The following is an 18,246-nucleotide window of genomic DNA, read 5'->3' as shown; positions in this document are numbered from 1 at the left end:
CCCCCTCTACACAACACGCCAAGACCTCTACGTTCCTATCAAAGTAACAGCTTTCTCCTAAATTGCGAAATAATGGCATATTTCCGATTAAAGAGAGGTTTGTTAAGATTTGGTCGTGCGCAATGCTAACTTACCGGCCATGATGCTCTTGAAACTTTTACTTAAAACACTTTAAAAGTGGACGAGCGACACCATCTTGATATTTGCCGTGTCACTTGTGTAAGCAAACTGCCCATTTCCTGTGTCAAATCTGCAAAATATTTGTAACCATAGATGCTGACACCATTTCCTTGACATCAGTGGTAAACACTGGTGCCTTTGGGGGTTGGACGGGGAGCTCTAGCGAATTTTCGGGATGCCAGAGCTCTCGATAATATTTACATAACTAGGTAGCTAAACACCACAATAAGGTTATAAATTGAGTATAAATTGAGTACAGTAAATGTATTATGTGTTCATTATAATTCAATTGAAAATATTTGTTATTAGAGCAAACCAGATTCCTGAGACAAATTTCAACGCTTTTGCTGTGAACATTACGATGCAGCTATTTTTTGCATTTTCATATTTTTTAAATTTATTAATATATATTACATACAGTGTAATATATATATCACATACACAGTGTAAGTTTTGTCAAATATAATGGTGTTTTAAGTAATAATTTTGGATTTAAAACCTTTATTTCAGTCCTGTATTTTGACTTCATGGCATCTTGACTCTCGTACCAGTTCTAGATAAATTGTCATACCCAACTTTCTTCCATTTTTTGCCAAAGTGGTAACACTCATATGTACACATTACATGTCTCAGAAGTATACATAGTAATATGGACTTAAATAAATGAAAAGTACTAACAACAAAATACTACATTTCCATCGTAAACGGTTCACTAACGTATCGCCCGATCACGGATATTTGTGGCAGCCAGATGTACAATATGGCTGGAAAATTGTTCCCGCCACAGTTTTGCTACTTTGATGGGGTAAAGTACTGTAAACAAACATTCTCACATATTTTAAGTGGTACTGTGAGTGAATTAAGAACAAAATGTGGAAAATTACAATCAAATAAGCACTTTGGAGCTTCAGTTGTGGTGTCAGTCAGGATAAAACCACGGATTATAGGTAAAAACACATTTCAGTTCAACCATATGACAGACGGGAATTCCATGTCTCATAATTTCACTAGTATAGGCAACAAAATGTTTTATCATGTTGATTACAACTAAAATCTTGAGTAATATCTATAAACATTACATATATACACAATTAGTGTCAGTACACCATTAAATGAGCGCTGGGAAGGAAGTGTCCAATCGCCACTCATTTTTGTCTCAGTATTTGGGGAGATGCCATATTGGATTCCAAATTGCCTTCAAAACCTATTTTACGAAGACTTCACATGCTTATTTTAGTTCGTATGGCAGTTATGGCAGTTTCCTATAGCTCATTTTGTTAATGAAGCTTCAATCTTTTGAAAGGCTTTCTTATATTTTTAATTTTTTTATATCTCCAATTAAATATCAAGTGAACAGCCCAAACGTTTACCCTAATGTTTTGTATAAAAAGGCAAGGTTACGGTAATGACTGGTAATCAAGAATGGATTAATCCCTTTTCAGTTATTTCTTAAGGGAAAAATTGATTTGGATCTTAACGGAATTGCATTTCAACACCTCCTCTGGAACGGATTAGCGTCGAGGACCGAGGTTCTATGTATATATAATTAATATTCATAGCCTATGTAGGCTATACAGTATAGGCTACATGTATTTATATATAAGTATATATAAATATTAGCATTAAACATACACAAAAGATGGTAAATGGGCCTATCTTGGTAACATTAAATTTGTAGTATAGGCTATTTTATCATGATTTGCATAGCCTATTAAGCATATTAAGGAGACTCACTGACCACAGAATAAAAAAATCCAATATGATTTGTGTATTAAGCATATTATGGAGACTTACAGACCACTGCACACACTCCAATACAGAAATTCACATTTTCAGTTCAAGAATGCTATAATTTAAACTGAAATTTTACAAGAAGTTAGGGTATTATTTTATAAGTTGTCAATACACGATATGAAATTGTAACCTACATTTTTTAAAAGAGCTCTATATATCAAATTATGACATAAGGTATAACAATACCAACCCCCTGCCCCCTCCATAACTAATACGGTAAAATTGTAACCAGTAACCACCCCATATTTTACGTGGTATTATTTTATACTAGCAACTCATAAAATTTTACGATTAGCTACGCCTGAAATTAAACGCCAGAATAGCCTGTGGGTTCAAAGTTTTAACAAGAAATTCTGTCGTCCTGATGATTTCCTACGACCATCCGAGCAAGCACAGATAGGTAGGCTAGGCTAAGGTACTTTCCGGTACTCCAATAAACAGCGTTGTTATGACTTTTAGCTAATTTTAAATACTAACCGCATCATCCCAGCTACCCGTGACAAACGTGTCAGTTCGACCAAATTCTGAAACTGGGGGTTTCCATCGGACAGTCTTGATTTTCCGCGAGACATACTTTTTGGACAGCCCCTGAGGTCGCGCCATGTTTACGAATATTTACAAGCGCAAGGAAGTAGTTCGTAGCACTGTTCACTATTGTCATCTACGTCATTTACAACAGTTTTCGTTGTTACATTTTCTTGATTTGATAGTTTTGGCAGTTTAACATTCCTCTCGTATTATAATGCATAGCTCAATTATACTTAAAAGTGCTGTTACCGCTGTTTGCTAGCAAGAGTTTTTAGGGTTAAATGCGTCGGGCCTCCAACTTGGGCAATGTCTCACCGTCAAACTTTCTCGTGAATATAGACCATTTGGCTCGGGGTTTGGGATTTTCAGTTACTAATGTATTATTCAGCAGAGTCTAATGTATATGTGTGCAAAACCTGTATTTTAAAACAATTCCAAAATTTTATATATATATATATATATATATATATATATATATATATATATATATATATATATATATATATATATGAAAATAAGAAGGCCCATAAAACACTATTTAAACGTTGAAACCATATATTTCGGGCACTTGTTTCTGTGCCCCTGTTCACTGGTAGAATATGGACAGGTGGAAAGTTACAATGGTATATATACAAAAACATGAAGGTGTGGCCTTAGGCCTCCGATGTTAAGGAGGTGGCGTTTCTTAAGAAGGAGGAGATTGACCAAATTCCTAGTGGTTTTTGGCCTCATTAGCTCCCGTTTGGCGATGGATCTGGCGGTCGCGTTTCTTGGGTCATCTTCTTCAAAAGGGGTCCGAGGATTAAGGTGTCAATGGCGTCCGATTTCCAATGTCCTCCTGACAGGTTCATATTGTTGGTTTGATTGATGATAGCAGATTCCAGCATCTTTCTTTTGTACGGACAGCTACTCTTGAAAACCAACTCCGCCCCACTCCAGTTAATGACATGCCCTGTATTTCTAATATGTAGGAAAATTCCCGAACTCTCCGAAGCGTAACGTACTGATCTTTTGTGCTCTGTTATTCTTTGCGAGAGCGATCTACCTGTCTCGCCTACATAGATGTCATGACAATTACTACACGGTATCTTGTAAACTCCGGCTTCTTCCCTTTTGTTATTTAAGTATACGTTAACGAGCGAACTCCCGATGGATTTGGGATAATGGAAAATGAAAGGATTATTAGAACTGAGTTGCTCGGTGGCCTTTTGGATGTTTTCATCGTATGGAAGCTTTATTTTGTTGTTGAAATCTATTTGTCTGTTGTGAGTGGGACCTCTGTAGTATATTTTATTTGCTTTACTAATAGCCCTCTCGATAATGTGTGGTGGATAGAGCAGTTGCGTTAGGTGTTGGCGGATCGTGTTAAATTCTTGATCCAGGTACTTGTTTTCTACAAGAATGCCTACAGGAACAAGTTTCTCCCAAAATGTACGGTTTCACGCGTTGGACATCGGCGTCAGACCCATTTCCGGACTCCATCCGCACATTCCTCCAAGACAGAATACAAGCCACACACCAAGACATCTATGTGATTAGAAAAAAAATAAGTGAGCTAGCCACGTCACTTCGCCTCATGTGCAGGGATGATGGTATGTACAGATATCTTTCATATTTTGTGCTATCAGGTGCTACTGAAAACAGTGAGTCCCACTCCAGAAATTTGTGCTACAAATTAAAAAGACTGATTAGGAACAGCGTATGGAATAATCTTGGCCTTCCCAATAATGTGCTGAATCTCTATAACCATCCCCTCACTGCAGAAGAACAGACCGTTTTAAATCTTGGAGTTTCATTCGCTCTAAAACCTGGTCCCGAGAGTAATCTTAATTTCATAGTTGCTTTTGATAAACATTTTGCAAAAAACAACTATGACAAGAAAGAGCCATGCCTCAAAGGCATTTTGCTAAATGTCTTGGAGCAAAATAACAACAAAAATTCGCTCCCGAAAAGATTCCAAAATGCATTAGTTAGCTTAAGAAAAAGGGGGATATCATCATCACAAAATCTGACAAAGACGGGAAAATAGTTCTGTTAGACAAGGAGACATACATCAATAAAGTTCAAGAACTTCTAAACGATGCGAGACCTACGACAAATTAACGAAAGATCCCACAACAAATATTGCTGCTCAGTTTAACAAATCAGTTAGAACCATAGGGGGCAATAAAAAGACATAGAATTACTAGAGACATTCAAGGTAATCAACCCCTCTCTCCCTATTTTTACGGCCTCCCGAAAACACATAAAGATGGGATTCCTTTACGCCCCATAATATCTAGCAGGGGCTCTTTCATGTACAAATTATCAAAATGGCTCGCAGACTTGTTATCACCCTTTCTAGGAACCTTCTCATCCTCCCACGTCAAACATGCAGAAGATTTCATACAAAAATTTAATAGTTTAAACATCCCCTCAAACAACATCAAACTGCTCAGTCTAGACGTCGATTCATTATTTACTAAAGTCCCGATTGCCGACGTGTTGTTTTTCTTAGAGAGGAAGTTACAACCATATGAAGACCATTTTCCTCTCGGCATAGATAAAACTTTAAAACTTATCAACCTCTGTGTAACTAACAACGTGTTTTCTTTCAATGGTAATTTTTACAAACAAAAATTTGGCTGTAGCATGGGAAGTCCCCTATCACCCCTTCTAGCAAACTTGTACATGGAATATTTCGAAACAGAACTTTTGTCGTCTATCAATATGATCTGGCTTAGATACGTAGATGATATCTTTACTTTCTGGGACAATAGCTGGGGGGACTTTAAGGAATTTTTTAATAGGCTAAATTCGCTAGTTCCGACCGTAAAATTTAAAACAGAATGGGAAAAGGACGGAAAACTGCCGTTCCTAGATGTACTGATCATAAGAAAACAGAACAGGTATGCATTTACAGTATATAGAAAACCCACCTTCGCTGTCTCCTACATTCATTTCTTAAGCTACCACGACGTCTCCGTAAAAATCATGGTAGGGTGCAACCTATTCCTCAGAGGACTTAGGATATGTTCAAATGAGTACCTGGATCAAGAATTTAACACGATCCGCCAACACCTAACGCAACTGCTCTATCCACCACACATTATCGAGAGGGCTGTTAGTAAAGCAAATAAAATATACTACAGAGGTCCCACTCACAACAGACAAATAGATTTCAACAACAAAATAAAGCTTCCATACGATGAAAACATCCAAAAGGCCACCGAGCAACTCAGTTCTAATAATCCTTTCATTTTCCATTATCCCAAATCCATCGGAGTTCGCTCGTTAACGTATACTTAAATAACAAAAGGGAAGAAGCCGGAGTTTACAAGATACCGTGTAGTAATTGTCATGACATCTATGTAGGCGAGACAGGTAGATCGCTCTCGCAAAGAATAACAGAGCACAAAAGATCAGTACGTTACGCTTCGGAGAGTTCGGGAATTTTCCTACATATTAGAAATACAGGGCATGTCATTAACTGGAGTGGGGCGGAGTTGGTTTTCAAGAGTAGCTGTCCGTACAAAAGAAAGATGCTGGAATCTGCTATCATCAATCAAACCAACAATATGAACCTGTCAGGAGGACATTGGAAATCGGACGCCATTGACACCTTAATCCTCGGACCCCTTTTGAAGAAGATGACCCAAGAAACGCGACCGCCAGATCCATCGCCAAACGGGAGCTAATGAGGCCAAAAACCACTAGGGAATTTGGTCAATCTCCTCCTTCTTAAGAAACGCCACCTCCTTAACATCGGAGGCCTAAGGCCACACCTTCATGTTTTTGTATATATACCATTGTAACTTTCCACCTGTCCATATTCTGCCAGTGAACAGGGGCACAGAAACAAGTGCCTGAAATATATGGTTTCAACGTTTAAATAGTGTTTTATGGGCCTTCTTATTTTCATATTACACTGTAGTATTACAGGAAAAGACATTCATATATATATATATATATATATATATATATATATATATATATATATATATATATATATATATACATACATATATATATATATATATATATATATATATATATATATATATATATATATATATATATATATATATATATATATATATATGTGTGTGTGTGTGTGTGTGTGTGTGTGTGTGATTCCTTTTAGTTTGGGAATAACATTCACTCAAAAGGAAATTATAATTAAAAAGTGCAATCTGCACTTGCCAGTTAAGTATACCTTAGTTTAACCACCGAGCTGATTAACAGCTCTCCTAGGGCTGGCCCGAAGGATTAGATTTATATTGGAACCAGGGCCGGGGTAGATGTACTAATCAATGTGATTCCCTTTAATTGTAAGTTAATAATGAATTCGATATCAAATGATATTTGTGGCTTGATATTTGTGAATATAAAAAAGCCACGTGTAAATCCCGTGTTGTCGGATTCGTTGAGAAGATACGTTATATCGCTGCGAACGCATTCTGGGAAGGACAAATTACTTCTTTATTTAATATTATGTTGTCAAAATAGAGGAAGATTCCAGTACCTAACTACCATGAAAATCTGTTCACTTAACGTACTTTATTTTTCAGTAATAAAGTAAAGTTAGCGTATTGTATTTCTATGCGACGATAGAAATAGTAATTTACGGAATTTAGCCATCCTGTCTCATCGTATAAATATTATCATTTAAAATGGTTGCGTAGTGTTGGTAGTCGAACGTTGTCCACGTAGCAGACGAAATAGGAATGCAGAAGTGACATAGTGACAGTTTTGATTTAGTGAGTTATTTGTAGTTGACAGTGTATTTCAAAGTAAACGTAAGTGCCCAAGAATTAAGAAAAAGACATTGCAACATTTTGGAAGATAACAATAAACGACTGTCATTAGAAGAAACCATTGCCTAAAATACGAAGGGTATGGGCCTGACAGGATAATTGTCAGTGAGAGAACCGTAGGCTAGCATACAAGGAAGTGTAAACAAATCAGGCCATATAGTAAGGTAAATTAAAATACGCATATGTCCACCGCATCTTCCAGCGGGTTGGGCATAATGCCTTATCTTTGGAGTTACTCCTTTTAACTTTTTAATTTCTACTCGGATGTTTTAATTAGGTTAAGCTTAGTCAACTAGGCCATTAAGGATGTATTAGGTCAAATTAAGAACATTTAACTTCTCATCAGACTAGACGAACCATAGCTTGTAAGTGTCTTTTCCTCAGTTTATCTCGTGTTCTATGCATTTCTGACCATAATTGCTGCCGCAAGCCTCTCGTTTTTTGTATTCCTTACTGGTAGCTCCATATTATATAATGCCTATAACAGTTAGGCTTTTGGGTGACCCCTGTTGGAAGCTTGTTATTTTGATGAGGAAACCAAAAATGATTGATTGCCACAAGCGAGTTTTGTCTAATGTGCATAAATCACAAGATGAGCCACTGGAATATACATGGCTCATGTCTGTAATCTGTATAAATTACAAAACTTTTAAAGGAAGGTGTCACAATTCCCACTTCTGGGATGCATCCCAACCTTACCTTCCCTAATCTAAGCTAGATCACTGGGTCTACCTGAAGGGACTGGGGAACTGCATCCTCTCCCCACCTATCCTAACATAGAATGTGGTAGGTCTTAGAGTAAAATATAGGCAAAGGATGCCATCTAGGCTTAGTCCGTCAGCCTACCTTGGGGCACTGACTGGGGGTTGACTTTGCCCCTCCTAAACCCCATCCCCCATCCTCATGTGACTTAGAGAACTGTAAATCACGAAAAAGAAATACAGAAATTCATCCCAGTCTAACTTTGAAAACCAGGATCTGATTAGGAAAGGGGCCACCTTTATCTCCACATGGGCATTGCATATAGCATATTCCTTCCCTTAAGGTTGGTGGGTACACATTAAGAAGGCATGCATTTCTTCTTGTCCCAGTCCCAGTAATTGAATTTTTCAAATAGCTAAACAGTTTGTTTTGTGGAAGAGAGGCATTGATTAGGGGAAGGATTACTTTCAGATGAATAGAGCCGTTTTATGCCTTGGAATTGCATATAAAGGATATTAATGCCTATGATCTTCAGCACTTAGTGCAAATGTCTACCACTTCTTAAACAATGTCAGAGAAGTAATGGAATACATTCAAACAGTAGTAAGGATTTAGAATACAATGTAAGTCTTCTTACTTTTATTAGTAGGTCTGTATCTTATTATCAACCTAGCTCTCATATCCCATCTAGAAAAAATGCAAAATAACTAATTCTCTCATTCCTAATGCTAAATTCCATCTTGATGAGGAATTGAGAACATCACAGTGTTACCCTATCCAAGCCTAGGCTATGCATATTATATAGTCTAGATTTCTTTTCTTTAAATAGTTTAGCTCGTTAGGAGCTTACTTTAACATTTTAAAACAACCATCAACCAGCTGATTGTTGCTACCTCACTAATTTGGCAATTTATTAAGTGAAATAAGCTGTGAAGATTTTTTTTCTCTTGCAGTAACTTTGTAGGACCTCAAAGAATGTTTTTGACCATGAAATTACAAACCTGAGCTTTTTACTTAGAAGTATTTCTCAGTGGTCGCTGAAACTTGTAAGAAGGTGCTTGATTGTCACCTACCAGAAGCCAGCACTTTTTCTACAACTATCTTTTGGTGTGGATGTGTTAGCATCTGCTTTTCTTGACTTGGAGTTAACACTGTATGCATGGTGTTAGTTTCTTCAGTGGAGGAAAAGTTAAAGATGTAAGCGTTGTGAGAAGCTGTTTGGCTAGTTCATGTCATGTATGTTAGTGGAACCAGCAAAAACAAAATTAAGGTTTTGATCTGCAGAATGTCTTTTAGCCATGGAAAAGAGATGCTCTGGTAGCCAGGACATTTTGATCCTCCATGCAGCCTCTTATCGATGCCCTCTGGGGCAATGAAAGGAACTGTAACCATACTTTCTGTGCCTAGTATTGGGAAGACTAAGACTCATCCCTAATGCAATAGGGAGACCTCCTCTCCAGCTTCAGCTTGAGGTATTGGAAATGTTGGAGACAGTCTCCCCTGCCAGCTGCCATGAGTAAGGGATGCCTGTCATGCTACTGGGTAATTGGCAGTACCATGGGTAGTCAGTCTCATATATCTTTTCAACAACCACTTCACTCCACTCCCTCCGGTACTAGTACTGTTTCTGGCCTACCCCATGTGAGAGTGATGTGGGAGAAGAATGTGTTGGAAGCCATAGATGCCTGTGTCTGCACTTTTATAGTTCATATTCTTCACAGAGAAATCAATCAGAGTTTAAAGACTGGTATGAACGAGTGTATACTTTGGGCTTGGTTCAAGATGGAAACAGCTCATTCCAGGAGCCATAAAAGAACGCTTCTAAGGTGCAGGCATCCAAGGTTAAAGTTAGGGGTCATGAGATTTGCACTGTTTCAGCATCCTTAACTGTTTAGAGGGATATGGAAGCAGAAGCAACATGTTCTACTTTTGCTTCATGTAGGTCTCCTGTGCATTCTGTTAAGTTTTACCCGAGAGACCTGTCTTACAAATCTGTGGATTTTTACTCCATTGGCCCCATGGTATCTGAGGACCAAGTACTGTATGATTTTCCCCTAAAGGGAAAACAACCACTCTCAGTCTCTTTTCACTTTTTCATAACTCTATCCCTTAATTCCTTGGGGTACTTGTGGCTTTGCTTTATGAAAAGGAAAAGTGTATCATATTTTTTGCCAAAATCTTAAAGGAGAGTAAAAGCTAAAGCCTTTATAATAAGGAACCAGTCTAATTCATACCCCTTGTTAGTGCTAAGAACTTTTATTTCTGAATCACATTTACTCAGCAGAATGCCTCTCCAGCACCCTATTTACAAAAATTTGTATCAACAAGAATCCTACCTCCTAAATCGCTATTCAGGCTTGAAGAGGACTTGAAATAGGGCAGTACAGAGCTTTATTTTGCATGTAGAAACAAAATCAGTTCACTTTGTTCATATCAACCAAACCATTGCCTTATATTGCTGAATACTTAATTCAGTATTTTTGACAAGTAATTGAAGTCCAAAGCAGTTCTTCAATTGGTATGATATTATAAGGCAGTAATTTGCTTGCTTTAAGCAGATATTTGTAAAAGTAGAAACTGTGAAAATTGTATTTAAAATGTACCTACATTATCCAAACTCTTTTTTAGTCATATTGAATTTATAAGCTTTCATTCAGTCAATTACTGTACTTGTTGCATCCCATAAGTATCATTTAATTCCATTTACTTTATATGTCTGCCTGAATTTACGGCACCTCAGTATTACTGTATCAGCAAGAGAATGGAAGCCAATAAATATGTATCAACATTGAAAAATATTGTAAATTCTTATTATAAATGCAGTACTATACCTTTTTGGCAAATTGTTCAAAGAATCATTAAAATTTCTGTACTGTATTGCCATTTTACAAGTTAGGATTATTCCTTTATGCTCTTGTATTTTAAATACAGTATTATAATCCACTGAGATTTATTTCAGTGTAGTTTACTTTACTCAAAACGCTATCCTAATAAGTTCCTTGTGTAAACAAAGGTTAAGCACAAAGCATTTACAGTATACATAAGTACAATAACAGCCTAACCATGTATCTTATAAGTGCTATATTACTTTCCTTTACTGTATAGCATTCTGATCTCCTTTAACTTATGAATATTTTGTGTATGTCTTTTTGTTAATTCTTTAAGTTTAGTTAGATTTTTATATATATTAGAAGTATTAGAGACATCATAATAATGCTACTCTTCTTGTTAGTAGTCTGTGATACATAAATCTTTTATATACAGGTTGCCCCTCAACCAGTTTCTGAATTTCAGTAACCCATAAATAGTGATTTTTGTCGTAGCTTCATAATTACAAGAGGAGCTTTCGTTTGTCTTCCTCTAGTTAGCTAGTGTAAGGTATTGTACCAAATGAAAATAACAGTATGCAGAATATAAAAAAGAATAATATACTATTAATGTTTAATTATTTCAGGTGCTTCACTTGATTTTGGGTCATCATGGCGTCAGTAGTTCAGACTAATGTCGTGTAGTGAAATCATTGGCTTTGTTATAAGCGAAGCACTATGTCGCTCTGAACAGAGAGCCAAATTCAATCCAACCATGTTTTCACGAATATCTGGTGCTCTTCAGGCTGCAGCTGATGTTGTAAGTGCAGTATTCATTGCATTTTGTATATAATATGCTGTGCTGTATACAGTATATGTTAGTAGATTAGTGTCATGTTTTATGTTTACAGATTTCTTAAGTGTACAATACATTGTCAGTAATTTTCTCTTTTAAACATGAATCTGTTTCTGTTGTTTTCATATGAAGTGAATCAGTCTTTTCCTGGTAAGCTTTTACAGTCCATTATTTAAATATGCCATTTATGGTCTACTTAAGACCATGTCTTGTCCTTCATTGTGCACAGTGGGGATTCAACACTTAAGGGTAAAATATAGCCTGGTTGTATAGTCAATTATAAATGAGAGAAGAAATAGAGCATAACCTTATTAATTTGGAAATGGGACACTAGTCTTTGCTGTGAAGTGAGAAGGGTAGCCCACTCAAAAGAAATGCTTCCTCATTTGTTTCAAATCTTTGGGATTCAGTTAGGTGATTTTATCTAATTTCTTATTTGTGTTTATTTTTTTGAGTAATTAACATGCACACAGCATAGAATAATGTAAATTTTTTGTATATTGAAGGCTGAAAATTATTGTTTACCTTGCAGTAAAATATTAATGTTTCTTGCATGGTGAAACATTTACTATTCAGAAGGAGGGAGATAGCTCACTTCTGTTATTTTGAGTTTGTACTTGTTTGTAAGAATGATTCATATGCATACAACATACAACTAATAATGGAAATGTTTGTTTATATATTTCAAGGGGGTTAAAATTAGGATTTACCCTGTGGAAAAAGTAATGTTGTATTCTCAAGTCTTTACAGTGCAGCTGTTCATGGTAAAACACTTGCAGCTTTGAGAGGGAGAGATAGTTACTTCTGCTTGCCCTGAAAAAAAAAGAGAGAGAGAGAGAGAGAGAGAGAGAGAGAGAGAGAGAGAGAGAGAGAGAGAGAGAGAGAGAGAGAGAGAGAGAGAGAGAGAGAGAGAGAGTCCGTTTCTGTTTTATATCTTTATTGTATAGAATTATAGATGTGAACTTCTGATATTATGCTATGAAACGTTATTATTAGAAATACTGTACAGTGTTTTAGAAAACAGTTTTTGCTCAGATTCAGTGAATTTTTTATTCTTTATTTCCTAGGGCACTGTTACTACATAAATAAACTATATGAAAAACGTATTAGCTAAAGTGGCTATGACAATTTAGACCAGTCTTTTAAGATACCTTCATTGGGGTAGTCTCCAAGCCAACTAAAGGCCAGAGAAGGAACTAGAACATCTGCCAAGAAATAACATATCTCCAGACCTCTCCACACATTTGCAATGTAATTCTACACATTCATACCAAAGTGGTGGATTCTAGCTTGGTCCTCTTGAGTTTTGTCAGCTGGGCAGGACTTTTGAATACACTTTGGTTGTTATGGTCTGGCAATGGAAAGACCATGGCAACCAAAGTATTCAAAAGTGCTGCCCAGTTGACAAAACCCAGAGATCTCATCATGAAAAAATTGTCACAGCCACTTTAGCTAATAATTTTTTCATATAATGTATTTATGTAGAAACATTTTGTATTGAGAATTTTATTGGCAATCTTTTTACATATTACAGTAATTTGACAGTATTATTTCATGGAACAAATGAGCTTATTTGTTTTGGTGCCTTTGTTTACTTTTATTCCCTCAATTTTTCTTTAGTCATCTAGGTTTTAGTAATTTACTCCCCCTGCATTTTTGATAATCAGTCATTTACAATACTTACACTGGCTATCAATACACAATTACTGTACTGTATTAATGTAATTTATCAATACATAAGTACCATATTAATGTAATTTCCATCTTATTTTTAGAGCTCAGTGTTAATTTGATCTCTTTTGATTGAACAAGTGTTCATTCATTCTCACTGAACGGGGGCATAAAATGTAGAATGTATTGTTGGGACCACACCATGATTAAATAGGTTAATTTTAACAAGGAATACCTTCATATTTGCTAACAGCCCCTCTTCTTAAGAAGGATATTTTGGTTTTCAGTCTAAACATATCTTGCAGCGAATGAAGCAAGGGTTTGCATTTACCAAATAAATAATTTGTTTTGGAAGATTATCGTCTTTCCCTTTAAAAACCTAGCAACTTGGGGCAAGCCAGCCCAACTCAGTGCCAGTCCCAAGTTTGGGTACATAGGAAGAGTTGGAGTCAGGAAGGTTATCCATTTATAAAACATCTGCCAAACCAATTTTGAAATGTGCGGTTCAAGATAGAAACAGTTTGAGGGGCATTAAAAACAGTAACTCTGACTAGGAATCTAGTTGAGAAGATAATTTTTCCCCTTAGAGTACTGATCAGTGTTTTGTAAAGTATCATATTGCATGTGTTCTTAATTTAAATATCTCTTGAATAAGGAATTTTTATTGTATGTTCATCCTGTTACATTATAACACTTCCTTTACTTTTATCTAAATTAGGTTGCTCCTCCTTGTCCACGTGTGGAAGACTTGAGATACCACTGGACACAGCTAACAATCGTGTGCCAAAGATGTCGAGAGCTCGAAGGACAGGCGCCTGCGGTGGAAGAAACACATGTCCCACGACACTTGACACAAATGCTGAAAGTTAGTTTGCTAGAATAGTCATTAGTAACTCAGTTTCTGCTATGTAATGATTAGTCTGATATTTGTACCATATGAGAAGCACTGATATTTTCTGTATTTTGTAAGTCTTTATGAGAAAGAATGTTTGTTGGTACAGGTAGTTACAAGGAAAGTAAGTGTTTTTCATAAGTTCACCTCTAGAAAAAATTTAAACACCACCCTTGGCATATTTGTTAAGATTAAAATTACTGACATTAAACACTGCATGATCACCATACAACACCTGTTGTATGATGAAGACTGCTATCAGCATAAATTGTTCTTGGAGAAGAGTCATATTTCTTCACAGAATATAATTTTTCATGCTACAGATTTTTTTAGTCATGAAAAGTTCCAGTTTTAGTAATATTATAGGAGGAGTCAGTAGTAATTTGAGTTTGATAAATTAGAGAATAATAGAAGTATTTTCACAAAAATTTCTATTATTAATATATCCTACAGATCACGATCATCAACTTGAACTTTCACTCCTAAATTCAGGTTACACTTGTACTGTATACACTTATCGGTGATTACTTTGTGGTTTCATATAAGTAACTTACCAAGTAATTACATGGCTATAACTTTAGCTATATAATTACTTGGTAAGTATATATAAAACTTTATTTTATTAAAAAAATGTCATTTTTTTAAATCAAATTGATTCTTTCATTCAAGTCATAACCTTCACTCAGAGTGTACGAAGTATGAGGCTGGTAATTGCTGTGTACCTGTGGATTCAGGTGGTACATCTGGTGAACTACTTTTTGCTTGCTGTTTTGTTTATAAAACAAAAGACTGTGATGTCTGGGGCACTTGAAGATATATATATATATATATATATATATATATATATATATATATATATATATATATATATATATATATATATATATATATATATATATATATATATATATATATATATATATATATATATATATATATATATATAGGCAGTCCCTGGTTAACGGTGGGCTCAGTTAATGGCGATCTGGTTTTATGGCGCTTTTCTAGCAACAAAAAATCGGCAATTTTCGATGCCAAAAATTGCCGATTTCCGCTTATCAGCGCCGATAATTGGGTATTGGCGCCAATACATACCTAACAGAGGCGCCGATAACCGAAAATCGGCACTTTTCGGCACCGATAAGCCTGAAAATCGCTGAAAAAATGCCAGAAATCGCCGATTTTCGGTTAGTGGTGATTTTTGGTTATCATCACACCCCCAGAACGGAACCCCCGCCGATAACCGAGAACTGCCTGTATATGAGAGATCAGTTTGTATGAGAAAATTAGTTTTGCTCTTAAAAGAATTGATATTGTATAAAAATGTACAAGAAAACTTTGCTAAATTTGTTCACAAAAGTAAAGTTATTCCAAGAAAATGGAGAGATAAGAAATGAAAAGAAAACCTTTGTCTGTATCTTGTTCTTATTTATCTTCTATGCAGATTTTCAGCTGAAAATATGTAGGGTTCCTTTGTTATTTACTGTACTTAACTTTGAATTCGCTTATCTTTGAAGTCCTTTGAGTAGCATAAAATAATGCAGACAGATTATTACTGTTTGTTTTTAACCAATTGAGTATGGATTTAAGAAATTGTAGTTTGGTCTTGCTCCCAAGAAAGTTATGTACAGTATTATGTTGTAATATGATACATTTTCTGTGTACTACTTTGATAAATCACTTTGGATAATTTTTTCTAAATTTTGCATAAGATAGTGCTTTAACTGCTATCTTAGCATATGTATAAGTTTTAAATATTTATTGAAGGGAGCCATTTGTAAGATCTGCATCATAAGAATTTATTGGCTTCATAATGTGCTGATGAATGTGCAGAGTATTATAAATTAAAGCTTACTGGAAACTTTTTTTTATCTCTTTCAAAGTTGCTAGTAGCAGAAGAACAAGAGCAAAAGTTAGGTGGCCCTCTCAGTCCATGCATGGAATATTTGGTTCAAGAAAAGGTGCTTGCAACATTGGCCTCATATGCCAGAGCTGATCGCCCCTTAGGAATACGCCAACATGCCTATGTTTTCTTGGTAGGGGTGTTGAATCATCTCCACCATTCACACCTTCATCATGCCCCTATTCATAAGCCATTGCAGGTAAGGGAAGTGTATCATGGTAGTAATCTCCATAGTTTTATTGGTTTAGGTATAAAGGTTCTATACGTACTGTGTACAGTATTGTATATGGCCAGTTATAATTATTCTTTGTTAGCCTTTCACTTATAATTACCTTTTTATGAATATCAGTATGTACTATGAGCATTATCACTTGCATCTTGCTGCTAGAGTAAATGAAGATCAACCCTGAGTGGCAGCACGTTTTTCATTTAACATCCTTATATCAACACCTTTGTTTGCATGGAAGTGATAGCTAATCCATTATGTTCCTAACTGAAGACATTATAATTTAAATCCATTTAATAGCATGATTAACTGGTACTGTGAGTTATAATGTAAAACATAATCTAGAAATGAAGTATTCCTTTAATTACTTTGTTATAAAGGGAAGCCTATAGCATGTAGGCTACAGTCTTTTCAAGTTCCTCTGAAAAACTACCAGTTGTCTTTTATGCATAATGTTCTAATTGATAAATTCATATACAAAATGGATGGTGTCCAATACATTACTTGCTTGTATGTATAGTGACTGCTCCCTGAAGTAAGAAAGATGCCTATTTATGACAGAAAATTATTCTGCCATTTGACAATACGAGTATAACCTCTTTGGTGGTCTAGGTGGTAGTGTAGCATCACCAGTCCTGAAAAAAATTGTCTGTCTGGCTCTACCGTTAGTCAGTAATTAGGGCTGTAGTTTGAAGGTTATTTCACCATTTTTAAAGTTATGAAGTCTCAAAATCTAGAGCAATGTTAAAACTACTTAAAAAGTTAACAGTACAGCATATAGCACTGTGAGCTTCTTTCAGTCAACCAGTATACCTATTACAGTACTTTGCCCACATGCCTGAACCATCTTAAAGATGGCTCAGACATTCCCTTTTTCTAGTTTAACAGACAAGATAAGACCACATGTACATACTAATCTCTAGGTCAAGAAGCAAACTGGCTACCTTATGTGTCAGTTATGCTTTACCTTAATGAATCCCCAAATGCTACTGATTTTTATTGGATTTCTGAAAGCATTTATTTAATTTAAATCACTTGAAGCTTTTAAAGTTTCAATACTACAGTAATCTCAAAACTTTTTTTAACCCAATCTGAAGAAGTAGCTGTTTAGGACAACTTTGTGTTCATGAAATGAGTTGACTAAAAGTACAGTACAGTAAATGTAATTTTAAAAGGTCTGTGGTGTATTGAATTTGTTGCTAGGTTTGTAGATATGGAAACCTGTTATACAGGTTAGGAGTTGAATATATGACAGGAAACATGTGGGCACCTGTGTACTTTTATTAGATGTAAGGGATGTGGAAGCTAATATTTTGTTTTCTTCTTTTTGTATAAGGAAAACCAACAAAAGGTAATAACTTTTTTATGCAGACAATGGTTAGAGCAGTTTGTGAAATGCGGGCCTCACCATATGAAGCAGAAGAAATGGAGTTTTTGTCTACTCTTTGTGAGAAGATACGTCAGGACTGCACAATAATTCTTTTGTACATTCAGGTACGCTTTTATTTGGTTCTCATGTATATTTTGGTTTTGTGTGTGTTCTACTTCAGTGTTTGAATAAGCACCCAATTGGAAAAGAAAGGAAGGATCAGGTGTCTGTAAATTTATTTTCTCAAAGAATGACATTACTGTACAGTGAAACCTCGCTTTAACAGACTTAATATGGGGGGAAGGTCATCCGTTAAGCTGATTGTCCGTTAAAGTGAAGCATTTTTTTTTGCGTCCTAAGTGGTGTTTATCGGTAGGCTAGCCTCGGCCTAAGCGTGAGAACCGACTTACATGAAAAGATTCACATTGTGAAATAAACTGATGATAAAGGTAATAAAACCATTTTTACCTTTTGGTAACCTTTCAGAAATTTTAATGGTAGTGTAATTACAGTAGTAATAAC

At 35.7% G+C, this 18,246-nt stretch overlaps 2 protein-coding genes across 2 annotated transcripts in view; one reads left to right on the top strand and one right to left on the bottom strand.

Annotated features, from left to right (window-relative positions):
- Nup43 (Nucleoporin 43kD) overlaps nt 1-2,829 on the bottom strand; it is a 45,875-nt gene extending 43,046 nt beyond the window's left edge. Inside the window, exon 1 of the mRNA XM_067094304.1 lies at nt 2,452-2,829. Within this exon, the coding sequence (XP_066950405.1) occupies nt 2,452-2,577 (126 nt within the window). The 5' untranslated portion in view covers nt 2,578-2,829. The remainder of the gene's footprint in view (nt 1-2,451) is intronic.
- A 4,151-nt stretch (nt 2,830-6,980) lies between these two features.
- LOC136832764 (FHF complex subunit HOOK interacting protein 2A-like) overlaps nt 6,981-18,246 on the top strand; it is a 47,846-nt gene continuing 36,580 nt past the window's right edge. The window contains exons 1-5 of the mRNA XM_067094297.1: nt 6,981-7,462; nt 11,455-11,627; nt 14,053-14,199; nt 16,110-16,328; nt 17,727-17,849. Of these exons, the coding sequence (XP_066950398.1) occupies nt 11,502-11,627; nt 14,053-14,199; nt 16,110-16,328; nt 17,727-17,849 (615 nt within the window). The 5' untranslated portion in view covers nt 6,981-7,462; nt 11,455-11,501. The remainder of the gene's footprint in view (nt 7,463-11,454; nt 11,628-14,052; nt 14,200-16,109; nt 16,329-17,726; nt 17,850-18,246) is intronic.

Source organism: Macrobrachium rosenbergii, chromosome 50 (assembly GCF_040412425.1).
Source record: "Macrobrachium rosenbergii isolate ZJJX-2024 chromosome 50, ASM4041242v1, whole genome shotgun sequence".
Lineage (NCBI taxonomy): Eukaryota > Metazoa > Arthropoda > Malacostraca > Decapoda > Palaemonidae > Macrobrachium > Macrobrachium rosenbergii.
This window is presented reverse-complemented; position numbering and strand designations above follow the sequence as displayed.